This window comes from Ambystoma mexicanum, chromosome 12 (assembly GCF_040938575.1).
Source record: "Ambystoma mexicanum isolate Mex_15411 chromosome 12, UKY_AmexF1_1, whole genome shotgun sequence".
NCBI lineage: Eukaryota > Metazoa > Chordata > Amphibia > Caudata > Ambystomatidae > Ambystoma > Ambystoma mexicanum.
Window position 1 is genome coordinate 42,734,942 of NC_090936.1, and position 13,242 is coordinate 42,748,183.

Genomic DNA, 13,242 nt, shown 5'->3' on the forward strand with positions numbered 1-13,242 from the left:
GTAAGGTTTGTGAAATGGACGGAAATTATCGGGATTGTTAACAGAACATTAGGGATGTTGGGAATTGTACTTGTTGGTCGCTTTCGACTGGGAGTTTAGGAAGGGACCATCAGAGGGACGGGACTGGTAGGGTTTGCTTGGTAAACAGCAATAGCTGGGATAGTAAAATATTTAAGGGGGATTGTGGGAACTGTAGTATTTTACTTGAGCAGGTTGGGAGTGCGGAAAATAATCAGAGGGACGTGAAGATGAATGATTGGGAGCATTCGGATAGGGAACAGGAAATCTAAGTTTTTGGAAAAGACAATTTTTGAATATGGCGGGGTTTGAGATCCTAGGTGATTGGTTCTGTACGGATGGGTTGTTGTGTTTTGATAAGAGAGATTCAATGGGAGGAAGGGCGGGGCAGATGTGGCGCAGCCCACCAAGGTCTCGGGGATTACACCTTCCTTATCTTCTTCCTCAGTAACATACCACGTCTCACCTGTGGCATTTCCCTGAGTACAACCCTGGGTTCCCCTACCCAGGTGATCCTCCCTCACTCGTCCACCCCCAGGGTTGGGATCTGAGGGCACCAGCCCTCTCCTTGCCACCTGAATAAGGGTTTCAGAGGTCTAGCTGGGAGAATATCCTCCTTCAGGTTTCTCACAACACAGACAAAATGCTTATCATTCCCAGACTGGAAAAGTAAAAAAAAGAATTATAAGACATACATGCCATGCAGTCTGTGCCACACAAAATACAGCTATATTCTGTGTGTGCCTGCTTTCTGTGTGCAACCTGAAGGTCACAGGTTTGAATCCCAGCATGCTAGTTGTGACAAATCATTTGATGTCGTCACTTCTCGAGGGGGAGCCCCTTCCCATGAGGCCAGGGAGGTGAGGCCACTACCCAATAGTCCCCATGGGGGTGGTACTCAGCGGGAGGATCTAATGGGGAGAGACTCCCCCTCTGGGGACAAGGACAGTCATCTAGGGCAAACGCTGTATTCCAACCTTATACCCAGCTCCCATACATCCAGATATCTCTTACACCCCTCCCCCACGTTAACTTACTACCCCATGTATGTGTGTAGGGCTACAGGGCTGACCCCTACTGAGACGAGAAAGAGGACATAAGACCCAAGTAAAACCTTTGCGACTCCAATGAGACCAAGAAGAGGTACAGAGCCATGAAAACGAACTGGTGGAATGGTAATCACCATTCTAGCTTTCTGTATAGGTGAGCCTGGGAGGTTAGAATAAAAGGCAACAAAAGACTTACAGAACTGTCTGGGAAGCATGAGGAACTGCTTTGGTGAGAGCCGCAGCTGCACCAGCAGCCAAAGAGGAAGGACCGCCCATCCCTGGAGATTTGAAGGAGATGCAGAGAAGAAATCCCTCAGATCTCTGAGGAACCAAGAACCCGGTGACATGGAGCGAACCTGAAGCAACCCTGGGAGAGGGAAGCGAGAACAAGAAGCAGAGGACCAGAGCCGGTAGGCAGAGAAACACCTCTGCAGTTCTGCGAACGACCGTAAGCACCCAGAAGTACGCCAAGCTAAAGGGCTAGACGCTGTTGCAAGTGGGGCCTTGGAAAGCGGGATCTGGTACCCATATACAAAAATAAGTTATCTTCCTCATGACAGTACTTGGCGAGAGAGAGAGCCAAGTTGGTCAGAACGGAGTGGAAGATGAAGCGGGGTTTGGGACCCACCTGTGAAATCGAGGTGTCTTCCTCACAGCAATACTTCGCAGGAGAGTGAACCGAGTGGGCCAAACCGAGACTGAGAAAAGGCCTGGGGATGGGCGTCATTCCCCCTGGCATTGTGAACAGCCTGAGAAAAGGCCAAGGGAAGGGACGCATTCCTACTGGCACTATGAACTGCAAAATAAGCTTGGGAAAAGGTCAAGGGAAGGGAATCATTCCCCTGACACTGTGAAAGTACAGAGAGCAAGATACCTGGAGAAGGGAGCCGGTCTCCAGGCACCCAATATTGAAGAAACAACTATGGGCAATAAGGAATGTTGATGTTTGAGCTGCAACTTTGTTCTGGAACATTGTCTTGTGCCTTAAAAAGGGATTAAGACCTGGGGAAGGGAGTAATTCCCTCAGTTAAAGGTCCCACTTACAGTTGGAACTGGGATCCATTGTCCAGATGGGGGGAGTCATTATTCGGGACCAAGAAGATCCATGACCTCTTTAGTTTAGTTAAAAGCATAAGGGGCAGAAGCAGGGTTTCGACACAGGACGGTGGGCTCTTAATTTACATGGGCATCCTGACTGAATGCTTAGTATTTCGGTTGAGGGAGGGAAACCCCTCTTAGAGTTAGGGAAAGGTAGGTTTTTTCTTTTATTTATGCTAAAATTAAAGTTTATGCCAACAACCATGCCACCTATGTGTCAGTCTCCTTCTTCTGCACCCTTACATAGTACAGACTTTCAACCTTCCAATGTCACCAAGGTTAGTGCCATTAAATTGCTTTGTAGGAACATTTGTTGCATCCTCATGCGCCGTATAGCCTCAAAACTATGTACAAATAAGTTAGTTATAATGTGACATTTGTCAATCATGCCTGTACAACAGAAGTCCACATTGCCATGTGATAGACCACATAACAGTGCTGTGTCTGTGTGACAATTAAACGTGCCTGCTAGCTGCTATATCATGGTCTGCCTTTACAGTTTAGGTGCTCTCCGATCCCTCCATGTTCTCATAAGTGCTGAGGCATTGTTTGGCTCTATGGTGTTTGCTTGTCGCTGTTTGGGAGAAACATCTGTCCCTCTCAATAATACCCTTGATCTTTTCTATCTCTGTTTAATACCTCTGTCTTGTTTTAGACAGGATCCCGCTCCGGGGAAGTCAAGGGATTCATCTCTTCCCCTTCCCCTTCCTCTTCCTAGAAGGATCCTGAAACTGAAAAACATTGTGATACTTCATAATTTAAAGCCAGGTCGCTAACCCAAACCTATAAGCTTGTAATAAACATCTGAAGGTGAAATGTGAAGACTTCTTGTCTTAATGATGAATTTAGCATTGCCCTCCCGGGTGACCCAGCTATATACAGGAAACAATTTGAACCATTTTAAATTAAAATCTTTAAGTTAAGGTCCTTTGAATAGGATCATTTGCCACCGAGACACGAAGGATGACTAATGATAGAGAAGATCGTAGTGCCTTATTTCTGCCCATGGTGCAGTACTGAAAAGGGTTTCAGTAATAGGAACCTGGGAAAAGAAACATTATGGAAAAAATGTATTACACAAGAAAGACTATGTATTAAAGAAATGGATACATTTTGGGAGAAATCGATGTTAGAAAAGTACCTGCAAAGTAATAGATCCCCAGAGGCTAAAGATTATTGGTTTCCTCCAATTTTGAGGAGAAAGACTGTGAAGTGGTTAAATCTAAGAAGGTGTCCAGCAAAATCAGGCTTCCTGGCAGTGAAAGGGTGAAGGCGTGACATCAAGTGGGAGGAGCTTAGGGTTGTGATGGGCATAGCATCAAACCAATGAAACATGTATGACTGTGTACGAGGGTGCTTTCCTCTAATAGGTTGTTATCCTTTGGCAGGGAACAGCTGTGGGAGAAGACGATGTCCGTTATGAGTGGGCGTATTAAAATAAACCCACGAAGAAGAGAAGTTAGCGGTTAGCTTGCAGCTGTGTAAAGTTGAATCAACATTGTTGAGTTATGTTCATACCGGCAAAAGACTGTATCCTGTTGTTATAAAGCATCTGACCGGTAAAAGTTGTGGGAAACCCGCCCCCTCCCTTGTTGGTGCTGGGAACATTGTAATTGTGCTCCGGATGGCCACAGCTCGATCATCTCAAAGGGCGTGGCGCCGGAGCTGATCAGTGGAGAGACGCCTGTCGAACCGGCTGGGCGGCCACGGCCTGATCAGCTGTGCGGCCGCAATGCCGTCACAGACCAGCTGAGGGGCAGGGCGTGTCGCATCAGTCGGCAGCCGAGGCCCAACCTACTGACTCTGATCGAAGACACCTGAAGCTGACGAGTCTCATCTTACGTTCGGCGGCAACCTGGGGAAAGAGAAAAGAGAGAGTTGGTCATGCAATGATACGAGGAGACACCCATTCAATAGTAAAGTAAAGGGGCTTTTCATACGAGCGCCCAAGTGGACTTACAGAGTGCTGCACGAGATATATAAATATTTGAAGCAAGGACAGGGAAAACGACCATTCTGAAGTCCAGGAAGACATTACAGGGAAGGGAGGAGGTACTGGCTGCCTTTGTAGATCAAGGGGTATATTATAAGGTGAACAAGAATTTGAAGGAAAGGACTTTTGTCACAGTGCCTGTCCCAAGGGGCGCAAGAGACCGTAAAAACCTCTGGGCTGCAATCAGAGACTGCTCCAGCAAAGGAATCTAAGCCGGTTGACAGATGAGAAACCAGAGTTACGTATCCATTTCTTTTGAGAAAGTTGCTCAAATAAAGTTCTGTTTGAAACATAAAATAGAGAGTTGTCTTCATCCCTCCACTAAATTTTGACATTGACATTGAAGAGTTGTTCATAAAATGGGAAGAGCACCTCAACAACAGTTAAATGGTCATGATTAGGATGTTAAAGGAACATGCAGTCAAAATGAATTAAAAATAGAAAAGGACATTTTGCTAAAAGAAATCGAGGAAATGAGTAAACCAGAGCCCTATAATTAATATTTCAATATTCTAAATAGGATATTGACAAAGTATCAAGATGAAGTTAAACTTGAGAAATCCCCAAAGAAATTCCATGATGAAAAGGGCTATAGGGAGTAGAGTCTTGTTTGAGTTAGCTAATCACTAATTAGAAAATCATCTTTTTCATGACTAGTCTTCGCAATAAACTCAAACAATTCCTTTACCCGGAACCGGATACCAGACCATCACCAAACAAGAAAGGATAGTTTCCCCTTCCCCCACGGGAGAGGCTAGCGAAAGGAGAGAAAACAAATTCACATATTGTTGACCTATAATCCTTTGACGCCTTCGATTCTAAGAACCCTCTGTTAATGTTCTCATGACCCATCATTAAGAAGCCATGGGAACCTGTCACCCATTATCTTTTTTTAAAATTTTATTTACTTGTTTTAGAGCCAATTAAGGCTTTTACAAGACATTGAGGATAGTAGAAAAGAAAATATACGTCTTAAGATTTACGCAGAAAGTTTACGCAGAAAGTTCTCTGTTTTTTAATTTGGATGTTCCATGCCATCACTTGTTTGGAGATCTGCGATTTTGTCCGTAGCCAATTTTATGATTTTTGCCGCTGCGATTGTCCATTTGGTGTTATCGCCTGACAAAAGGCGGGTCCACCAGAGGTCCTTCTCCCGAAAATCACTGTCCAAGAACAATGGCGACAGATAAGACTGTCTGAGAGTGAGCGTTGCTGGACATTCCATCATTAAATGGTGTAGAGTTTCAGGCTGTTTGCTGTCTGGGCATAGTCTACATACGTTTGTTGCCACTTGGGAGCGAATTTTCAAAATTTCCCCTGTGGGTAAAAGATTGAGACGTGTCCCGAGGAAGGTTCCTCTCAAGGTCTTGTTCGGGATTTTTTTTTTACATACTCCGCAACTTCTTTTCTTTTACTAACTATGAGAGGAAGATGGGCCAAAAGTTTATTTGAGGCCGCCTGATCGAGAGTTTTGATCCAATCTAGAGCCTCCATCTTCTTTGCCTTTATCCTCAGTGGGTTAGCCATCAGCTCCTCTTCTGTGCAGCACGCTGTTGAAACCAACAAGGCTCTGTTTCTGTCACACCAAACAGTTAGTTGAGGGCAGGTCCCTTTTATGGCTTCCTCTTTGATCTTGTCGTAAAGAGTCCGACTGGATGTAAGCAAAAGTTTTATGAACAGTTGCATTCTGCTGTTATTTAGAGATGCCACTAGAGAGAGCAGCCCAAGATCACGTCTAATCGCAGAGACGGCTGTTGACTTTAGGATTCTCAGAACTGAGCGCCAGAAAAACCCCTCCAGTTTTGACCAGATGGTCTCTGGAATTGACAAAGAGGCGTCCATGCCATATATCAAAAATGCTGTGACTTTGGTTTTATAAAACTGTATGGCCGGCGACAAAGAGAACTTTCCGTATTTCCTGTCAAGAGTTCTTGCTTGGGCGGCAAGGTTGCGGATCTTGACCCATAGCACTCGCTGTATCTGGGACTCAGATTTGGAGCAGTCGAAGGTGACTCCCAGGTATTTAAAATAGTTGACTGACTCCAATTTAGAACCTTCCAGAAACCAGATTGTTTTTTTGATTTTCCTCTGTGCTTTTTCCATAGTCAAGATTTTGGTCTTGTTCTTATTGATCTCAAGATGTTTTTTAGATAAATAGGCCGCCAAGTTGTCAAGCTTACGCTGGAGCCCGATCGGAGTTTGATCGATCAGGATTACATCGTCCGCGTACATTAAGTACAGGATCTCTGACGAGCCAATTTTAGGGGGAAAAGCCTGAACTTGCAGCGCCGAGTCCTTATAATCTCCCAGAAAGGCTGTGAAAAGTGCAGGAGCCAGAGGGCAGCCATGTTTAACTCCTCTGAATGATGGAATCTCTGCAGACAACAGACCGTTCTGACTCAAACGGACTCGCATTGTGGTTCCTGTATGGAGGGCTCTAATGGGTGCCAAGATGGATAGAGGGCAGTTCCAACCCGCTAATTCCTCCCATAGCTTTTGGCGATCGACCCGATCGAAAGCTTGAGTTAGATCCACAAAAGCGAGGTAAACTCGCGTGCCACCCATTCGAACTTTGCTTTTCAAGATGTTTAGAGACATAATATTGGCCGATGTATTGGCGTTTTTCAAAAAGCCAGTTTGGATCGGGTCCGCGCAGGCTGACGATTTGGCCCAATGTTGGAATTTTCCAAGCAGCAGCGATGCAAAGACCTTGCCAATAATATCCAAAAGGGCTATTGGTCGATAGTTAGATGGATCTTCTCTCAGGCCTTTTTTAAAAATGGGCACCACCACCGCCGTTGTCCATGATGAAGGAATGGTTTTAAGTTCAAAACAGCGTGCGAAAATTTCAGTGATTATCGATGCCCATTCCTCTGGATATTGCTTCAGGTCAAAGTTGGTAAGGCCATCAGGGCCCGGTGCTCTCGAGACTTTTAGCGTCTGGATCTTCTTAAGGATATCATCCTTATCTGTTAAGTCTTCCCATGGAAGCAAGGAAAACTCATTGGACCGAGGCAAAGCGTCTGAGATTTGGGCGAAAAGGTTCTTAAAGTGAAGCACCCACTTCTCTTCACTTACGGCATTGGTGAGATTCTCGTTCGTTTGAGTGCCAGAGGACCTTACTAGCGACCAAAATTCCTTTGTTTTTGTGCAATGACCTGAAGCATACATTCCGCATCTTGTTGGTACAGGGTGATTCTGTGAGATTTTAGCCAGGAGGAGTAGAGCTTTCGTTCAGTCACATATTGGGACCACATCTCCGGTGTATTTGATTTCAAAGTACGTCTTCTAAATTGTCTTAGCTTGCGACGTCGTTCAACCAGATCGGTGTTGTAGACATGTGGGCCTTTTCCTTGCCCAGATTTAATTGGAATGCGATGTTTCATAAGTAGAGGTTGATAGTCTACAGTTGACTCATTGCCATTGTCTGTGTTGGCCTTGGACTGCTGCTTGTATTTTTTCGCCAAATTAATAATAGAAGCGGAAGATAGCTTGAGCCGTGTTTGTTGGGAGTTGGATTCAATAGTGATCTTCCACACAGGGTTTTGACTACGCCAAACAGACCAGGTTATGGACAGCAAATTATGGTCACTTTCGACCGTCCTCTGCACTTCAAAAGAGTCCAGTCTAGTCAACAGAGCTGTAGAGACAAATATATAGTCCAAAGTTGCCGAAGAAGATGCTCATTCCCATGTGGGAATCGTTTGTTCACCTTGGGCGATGGATGAAGCATTGTGAAGAGATCTCAAACTCATAAGCGACTGCCATTTTATGCCTCTTTCATCTGCTGCTGACCTTGTTGACACTAGTACAGGTCTAATGCCTGTTTTTGCGCAGGTAGCGTTGAAATCACCACAGATTAGAATGTTTGCTAATTGGTGGTCTGACAGAAAATCATCTATCACTTCTCCTATGTTTGCGCAAAAAGTTTCAGTACTCGTTCTCATGGGGTTCCAGTAAACCGTGATAATCCCCAATTTTGTTTTCTGTGGCTCCTTTTTCAGGTTATCCCAGGTGTCCCAGGTTAGAAGGGCCGCTAAGTGGCCATAGGATTCCGATGTTTTCTTGATTAGTGTTATCCCTGAGCCATTGCAAACCGCTAAAAGCAAGCCGGACGATGGTCTGCCCAAAAGGCCTCTGGTAGCCGGGAAAGTAATTACTGTGAAGCCATCAAGGACGGGGATCGCTTCCAACCAAGTTTCTTGAAGGCAGATTACATCAAAAGCGCCTAAGTCCATTCCTCCTGGTTGTGTGAGATGGTGGTGTCCTCTCGTATTCCATGATCCAAACTTTATTTGTGACTGTTTTGTTATATCTTTGTTGATTGTTAAGTCTTTATTTTTACCTAGATTTTTAACAACTGTCTGGTGCAGAAGCTGTAACTGCTATCTCTTGCTCGTTGGATCGAATGATTTCGGTAACCATGCCCATATTCCTTTTCTTAAAGTTGTACCTCAATGATTTGCTGGTGATGTGGATTCCAAAACTTTTCGATCCGTAGACCTGTCAGATCTTTTCCTCCGGTACAGACTCCTGTTTCGGCATACTGGTGGAGATCTTGACAGTCAGACACGATCCTGAGGTTTTGAGTATATAGTGACGGGACACTGCAAATCACGGTAGTCTACATCGCCGTGATTAAACTGTGTTGACTTAGAGCCACCTCGTTGGTTTTTAGAAGGCTCAGAGATCTTCGTGATTCTATCAGGACCTCTTGGGAATCTTCCCCACCTTTGGTCCCTGTATAGCTCTTCAGTCTTTGATGTAAACCGGGTGTACGTTCCATTTTTGGGAACGTCGTTTCTTCGGCAGGTCGTCACCCATTATCAAATTCAGAGACCCGTCCCATTTACATGAATTATGGTAAGTACTCTTACTGTAGGTTTCACAGTTTTTGGGAATGTTACCTGATCCAGTCATCCCTTTTGGGCCAGAAATCCAGGTTCTGGTCCTCCCATACTTTCCTGGTTAGAATGGTGAGTTATGATTCAAGTGGTGCGATGCCCCGGCTTAAAGGACGGCAACAGAAACTGCAAAAATGTCTGTCCAGTCGTTGCCTCTGAAATGTCTGCGTGATTTGCAGTGGAGGCTGAAGGGAATCTTGCAAGTGTGCCAGTGTTGCGATTAGTGGTGTATGACTGTGGCAGCTTAGACAGAACAGGTTTTCTTTTTAGCCTCTGCAGCCACGTCTGAATCTGGCACTGCAGGAACCCCCTGCAACAGCTTTGGCCTCATGCTCCATAGTGACCCCCATCTGCATACATAGCAGCCACTTTAGTACTACAAAATCACAATACTGAACATTTGCTGCTACTTGTTTTCTCACATTGCTATGAGAAACTAACATTTCTGGCAAGTACTTACTAGCAGCAAATCAATGTCAATATTGAAGCTGGAGTGGAAAACGACTGGCCCACAATTGGTGTTGCGAATTAACTCGGAGTAAGCCAAAAGCAGTAACTACAGTCTTGTACACCTTCCTACCATAAATAGGAAAATAAGTCATCCAATTGACAGACCCGAAATATTAAGCCAAATTATATCTAAATCCATACTTTTTTCCATAGCAACCATTGGAATCCAAGATACTTTTATGCAACATGCTTATCTTTTTATAAGGACACACATATCTGTATATCAGCAAGAATGGGAGCACCAGTTTAAATACATGTATCGCCTCCGTGATGGCCTTTGCTCCTATGAGATCAGGAAGGGGATCCCTTGGGCATAGACAAAGATTATGTGGCAAATCTAATATTTAAAATTTGGCTTCCAACATTAGATTTATTGTAAAGTGGTAGTGATCGGTGCAACTTGCTTCTATCCCCCAAGACAACCTTTTGGGGCTGCAGTTGGACATCTGTGTATTTTCATTCAAAACCAGTACCTGCGGGTGTCCTAAAATGGTTGTTTTAGACTGATGGACAGTCCTGTTCTCCATACCTAGTGAAGATGGATTGATACAGTGTTGCCCTTACTTTGTTAACAGTCTGGCGCCTTCTTTGATATTTCAAGTAGATACATAACAAAGTTGCAACTCTCTTAATTGGATGTGATTCTTAAGGAATAATTCATGCAGCAACATATAACACTTTGTGTGTAGGCATGTGAGCAAAAATGTCTATGCATTGTTATTCACTTACCCTTCTTTGTACCTATAACCTACCAGTTTCATTATCCTTATAATGAAAAATGCATAAATATGTATGCATTTTTTCATTTACTCATGGCCTTTTCTTATGTCAGTCCTTGAACATGATTAGCGAGGCAGGCTGGGTCTAATCCTCTAATGAAGAGTAGCATTTCCATTCCTTTTGATTTCAGTTGAACTTTATCTCTGCTAATTTGTATACACTACCAACATGGCTGCCACTCTAGCACATAACAATGAGTGACCCCTTATTTCTAGTGTTTATTTGTTGCATCTAAGCTAGTCTGGCAACTGCCTCAGTTTCGCCACTAACAGTAATGAAAGCATAATGGGCCCTGAGGAAGGGCCTTCAGCCAGAATTGATTGTATTTAGAGTGCCGCCCCTTTGCATGTGTTCTTTAGTCTCTGAGAAATTACCTCTCAATAGAATGGTTTTCTGCTTTCTGTACTTACTCTAAAATGTTCCTCTTTCATTCTTTTTCACCCACTATAGGCAGTTTGAAATGGTCATTCCCTCAGAAGATTCTGTTATCACGGAAATGACATCAACCTTAAGGGACTGGGGTACAATGTGGAAACAGCTGTATGTGGTAAGTGTATAATCTCATGACTCTGGTATGCCTAGGCCAGCGCAAAGTTACTCTTTTAATAGAATGATTGTATGCCCTTTCAACAGACAGCCTGTGCAGGCTGTTGCGAGGGTGGAGGGGTGTATGTAGGGGAAGCAGGAAGGAATAGGGTGGAGTTTTCAAAAATATGTTATTCTCTCTACAACATTTCCTAGCAGTCACACATTTGTGGCATTACCTGGAACATTTTAAGTGAAAGGTTTTGAGCAATCCATTGCATTATAGCTGTTCACTTCATTTTACTTCATTTTAGAAAGATTTTTAACATCTACTTTTGCAAAAGTTAACTTTCTGTGGTGCTGCAGAAAATGTTAAGCACACATCTTTCGCTTGTGTAATATCTCCTTTATTGATGAGTGACTTTACCCCATTGCTAGGCTCTTTGTTTGATGTTTCGCCATGTGACTGTTCAAACATCTATAACGTTATCATACATCAAAGAATGCACTCTGTATATATTAACCTCTAAATTGTTTCCTCATTACAGACTAGTTGTGACAAAACTACTCATCTGTAATGAGACAATGATTGAATCAACTTTCAGAACTGTAAGGAAGGCATGGTATCATAAAGTGAAGACACAAACAAGTGATCACCGTTCAAGGGTGTTTATTGAACTTCAGTGGGTTGGTTTAACACCTATCTAACCCTAAATCTAAGGATGGGAGCAAGCTATGACCATCAAATAATAATAACGCTGTCCTAGTGGAGTCTCTGTCAAAATAAAAGTGCCTATACTAATAAACCTGTTGACAATCCTTACTTCTAAATATAAATGGTATGGGACAACAATATATGCAAAAATAAAAGTGCTCAAGAAAGGATATGTCAGGATAGGTGAGTAGTTGGCTTCTCTTCCCTGCGTTTTTCAGCACGGGACAAGGTGACACATTGCAGCTTTGCACACACACACACACTCTGGCTTCTCTGCCATGAGGATACAGTTCAAGGCCTTCTGCCAACATCTCTTTTCCAATATCAGTGTCTTATTGCAGAGGGCCTGTCGTAACAAACAAGCACCAAAGTTCCTTTCTCATCAGGATTTTCACATTAACAAGTTCTCGAGTCTACTGTTCACCATAGGGCTCCCTCAATCATGCTTGGACACCCCTTTAACACAATGTTCACAATTGGTCTCCCTCAATCTTGCTTGGACCACGGATCTCCCTGCTTTGGGCTCTGATCCCTTGAGTACAATGTTCACACTTGGTCACCCTCGTTCGGGCTCAGATCTCTATAACACAGTATTCACAATTGGTCTCCCTTGTATGGGCTTGGACCATGTAATCTAATTTTCTAAACGTTCTTCTTTGTATGAAAATTCAAAGACTTTCGATTGTGCGATGGATTTTTACTTAAACCGTCGCAGGACCACTTCGATTCACTTAATTTCCCATGCTCCTTCTTTTACTTTGACTTCTGCCACTTCTTGGCTGGATTCCTCACAGAGCCCTTCGATTGAGCACACTTGCGGTGCCGGACCACTCTTTCACTGGTATTGTATCTTTCTTTGTTAAAGTTCCAAAATCCATCAGCAATTAATCTTTCCTTGCGTCTTTCATCACACACGTTATCAATCTTCGTTCTTGCGCTCTTCACGCAATAGTGTTGCTTGCAACCTTGACTTCAGCACAGACCGGTCTTGCATCAGTCTCCCCAACTCACCGGCTGTGTTGATCTCTCTGACGCTACTTTGATCTTGGAGCCAAGGATGTTACCGCAGCGGCTGCTGCTCATCCCTGGCTCCGTCAGTCCTGCAGGAGGGCCACAGGCATCTCCGGCACACAATGCAGAATTGTTCAGTCTTGTTTCCTGGCCTTACGCTATTTAATCTGAAGGATTCTGGAAAGTAATAGTTTCCCACCGAAAAGGCCAGGGTATCTCCCTCCTTGCGCATCCTTCTTGGTTTGCCGTCTTTCTTCCCTCGTTCAGCGCCATCTGGAAAATACTGTTCCTTCATGTGCTTTGCCTTGCACAGAGTGTGCTCTCGTGCTCTGCCTTTCATCCGTGTGAGGAAGTTTAATGGAAGACCGGTGTGAGTGGTTACCAGTAATTGGCCAACCTTGCCTTACATGACAGGTACAATGCTCGGGTGTCAGTCTGTTTTCTCCCAGAGCAGGTTGACCGTGTGAAAGTGTTTGTGAAGTGAAAGGAGAAATGGGGGGTAGATTTCCTAAATATCCTACCGGGGTAGGATGGGGTAAAGGCGTTACAGGGAAGGGGATACTGTGTCTCGCCATCAGGTGTCCCACTCCCCGACGAACCTCGCCCAGGTGATCCTCCCGCACTGGTCCCCCCCCACCA

The 13,242-nt window shown here is 44.2% G+C and overlaps 1 protein-coding gene across 4 annotated transcripts in view; it reads left to right on the forward strand.

Moving 5' to 3' along the window:
• The window catches only part of DOCK4 (dedicator of cytokinesis 4), a 2,129,281-nt gene that overhangs the window by 465,363 nt on the left and 1,650,676 nt on the right, over positions 1–13,242 (forward strand). For all 4 annotated transcript variants that reach the window (XM_069627915.1, XM_069627916.1, XM_069627917.1 and 1 more), the window contains exon 5: positions 10,803–10,899. In XM_069627915.1, the coding sequence (XP_069484016.1) occupies positions 10,803–10,899 (97 nt within the window). The remainder of the gene's footprint in view (positions 1–10,802; positions 10,900–13,242) is intronic.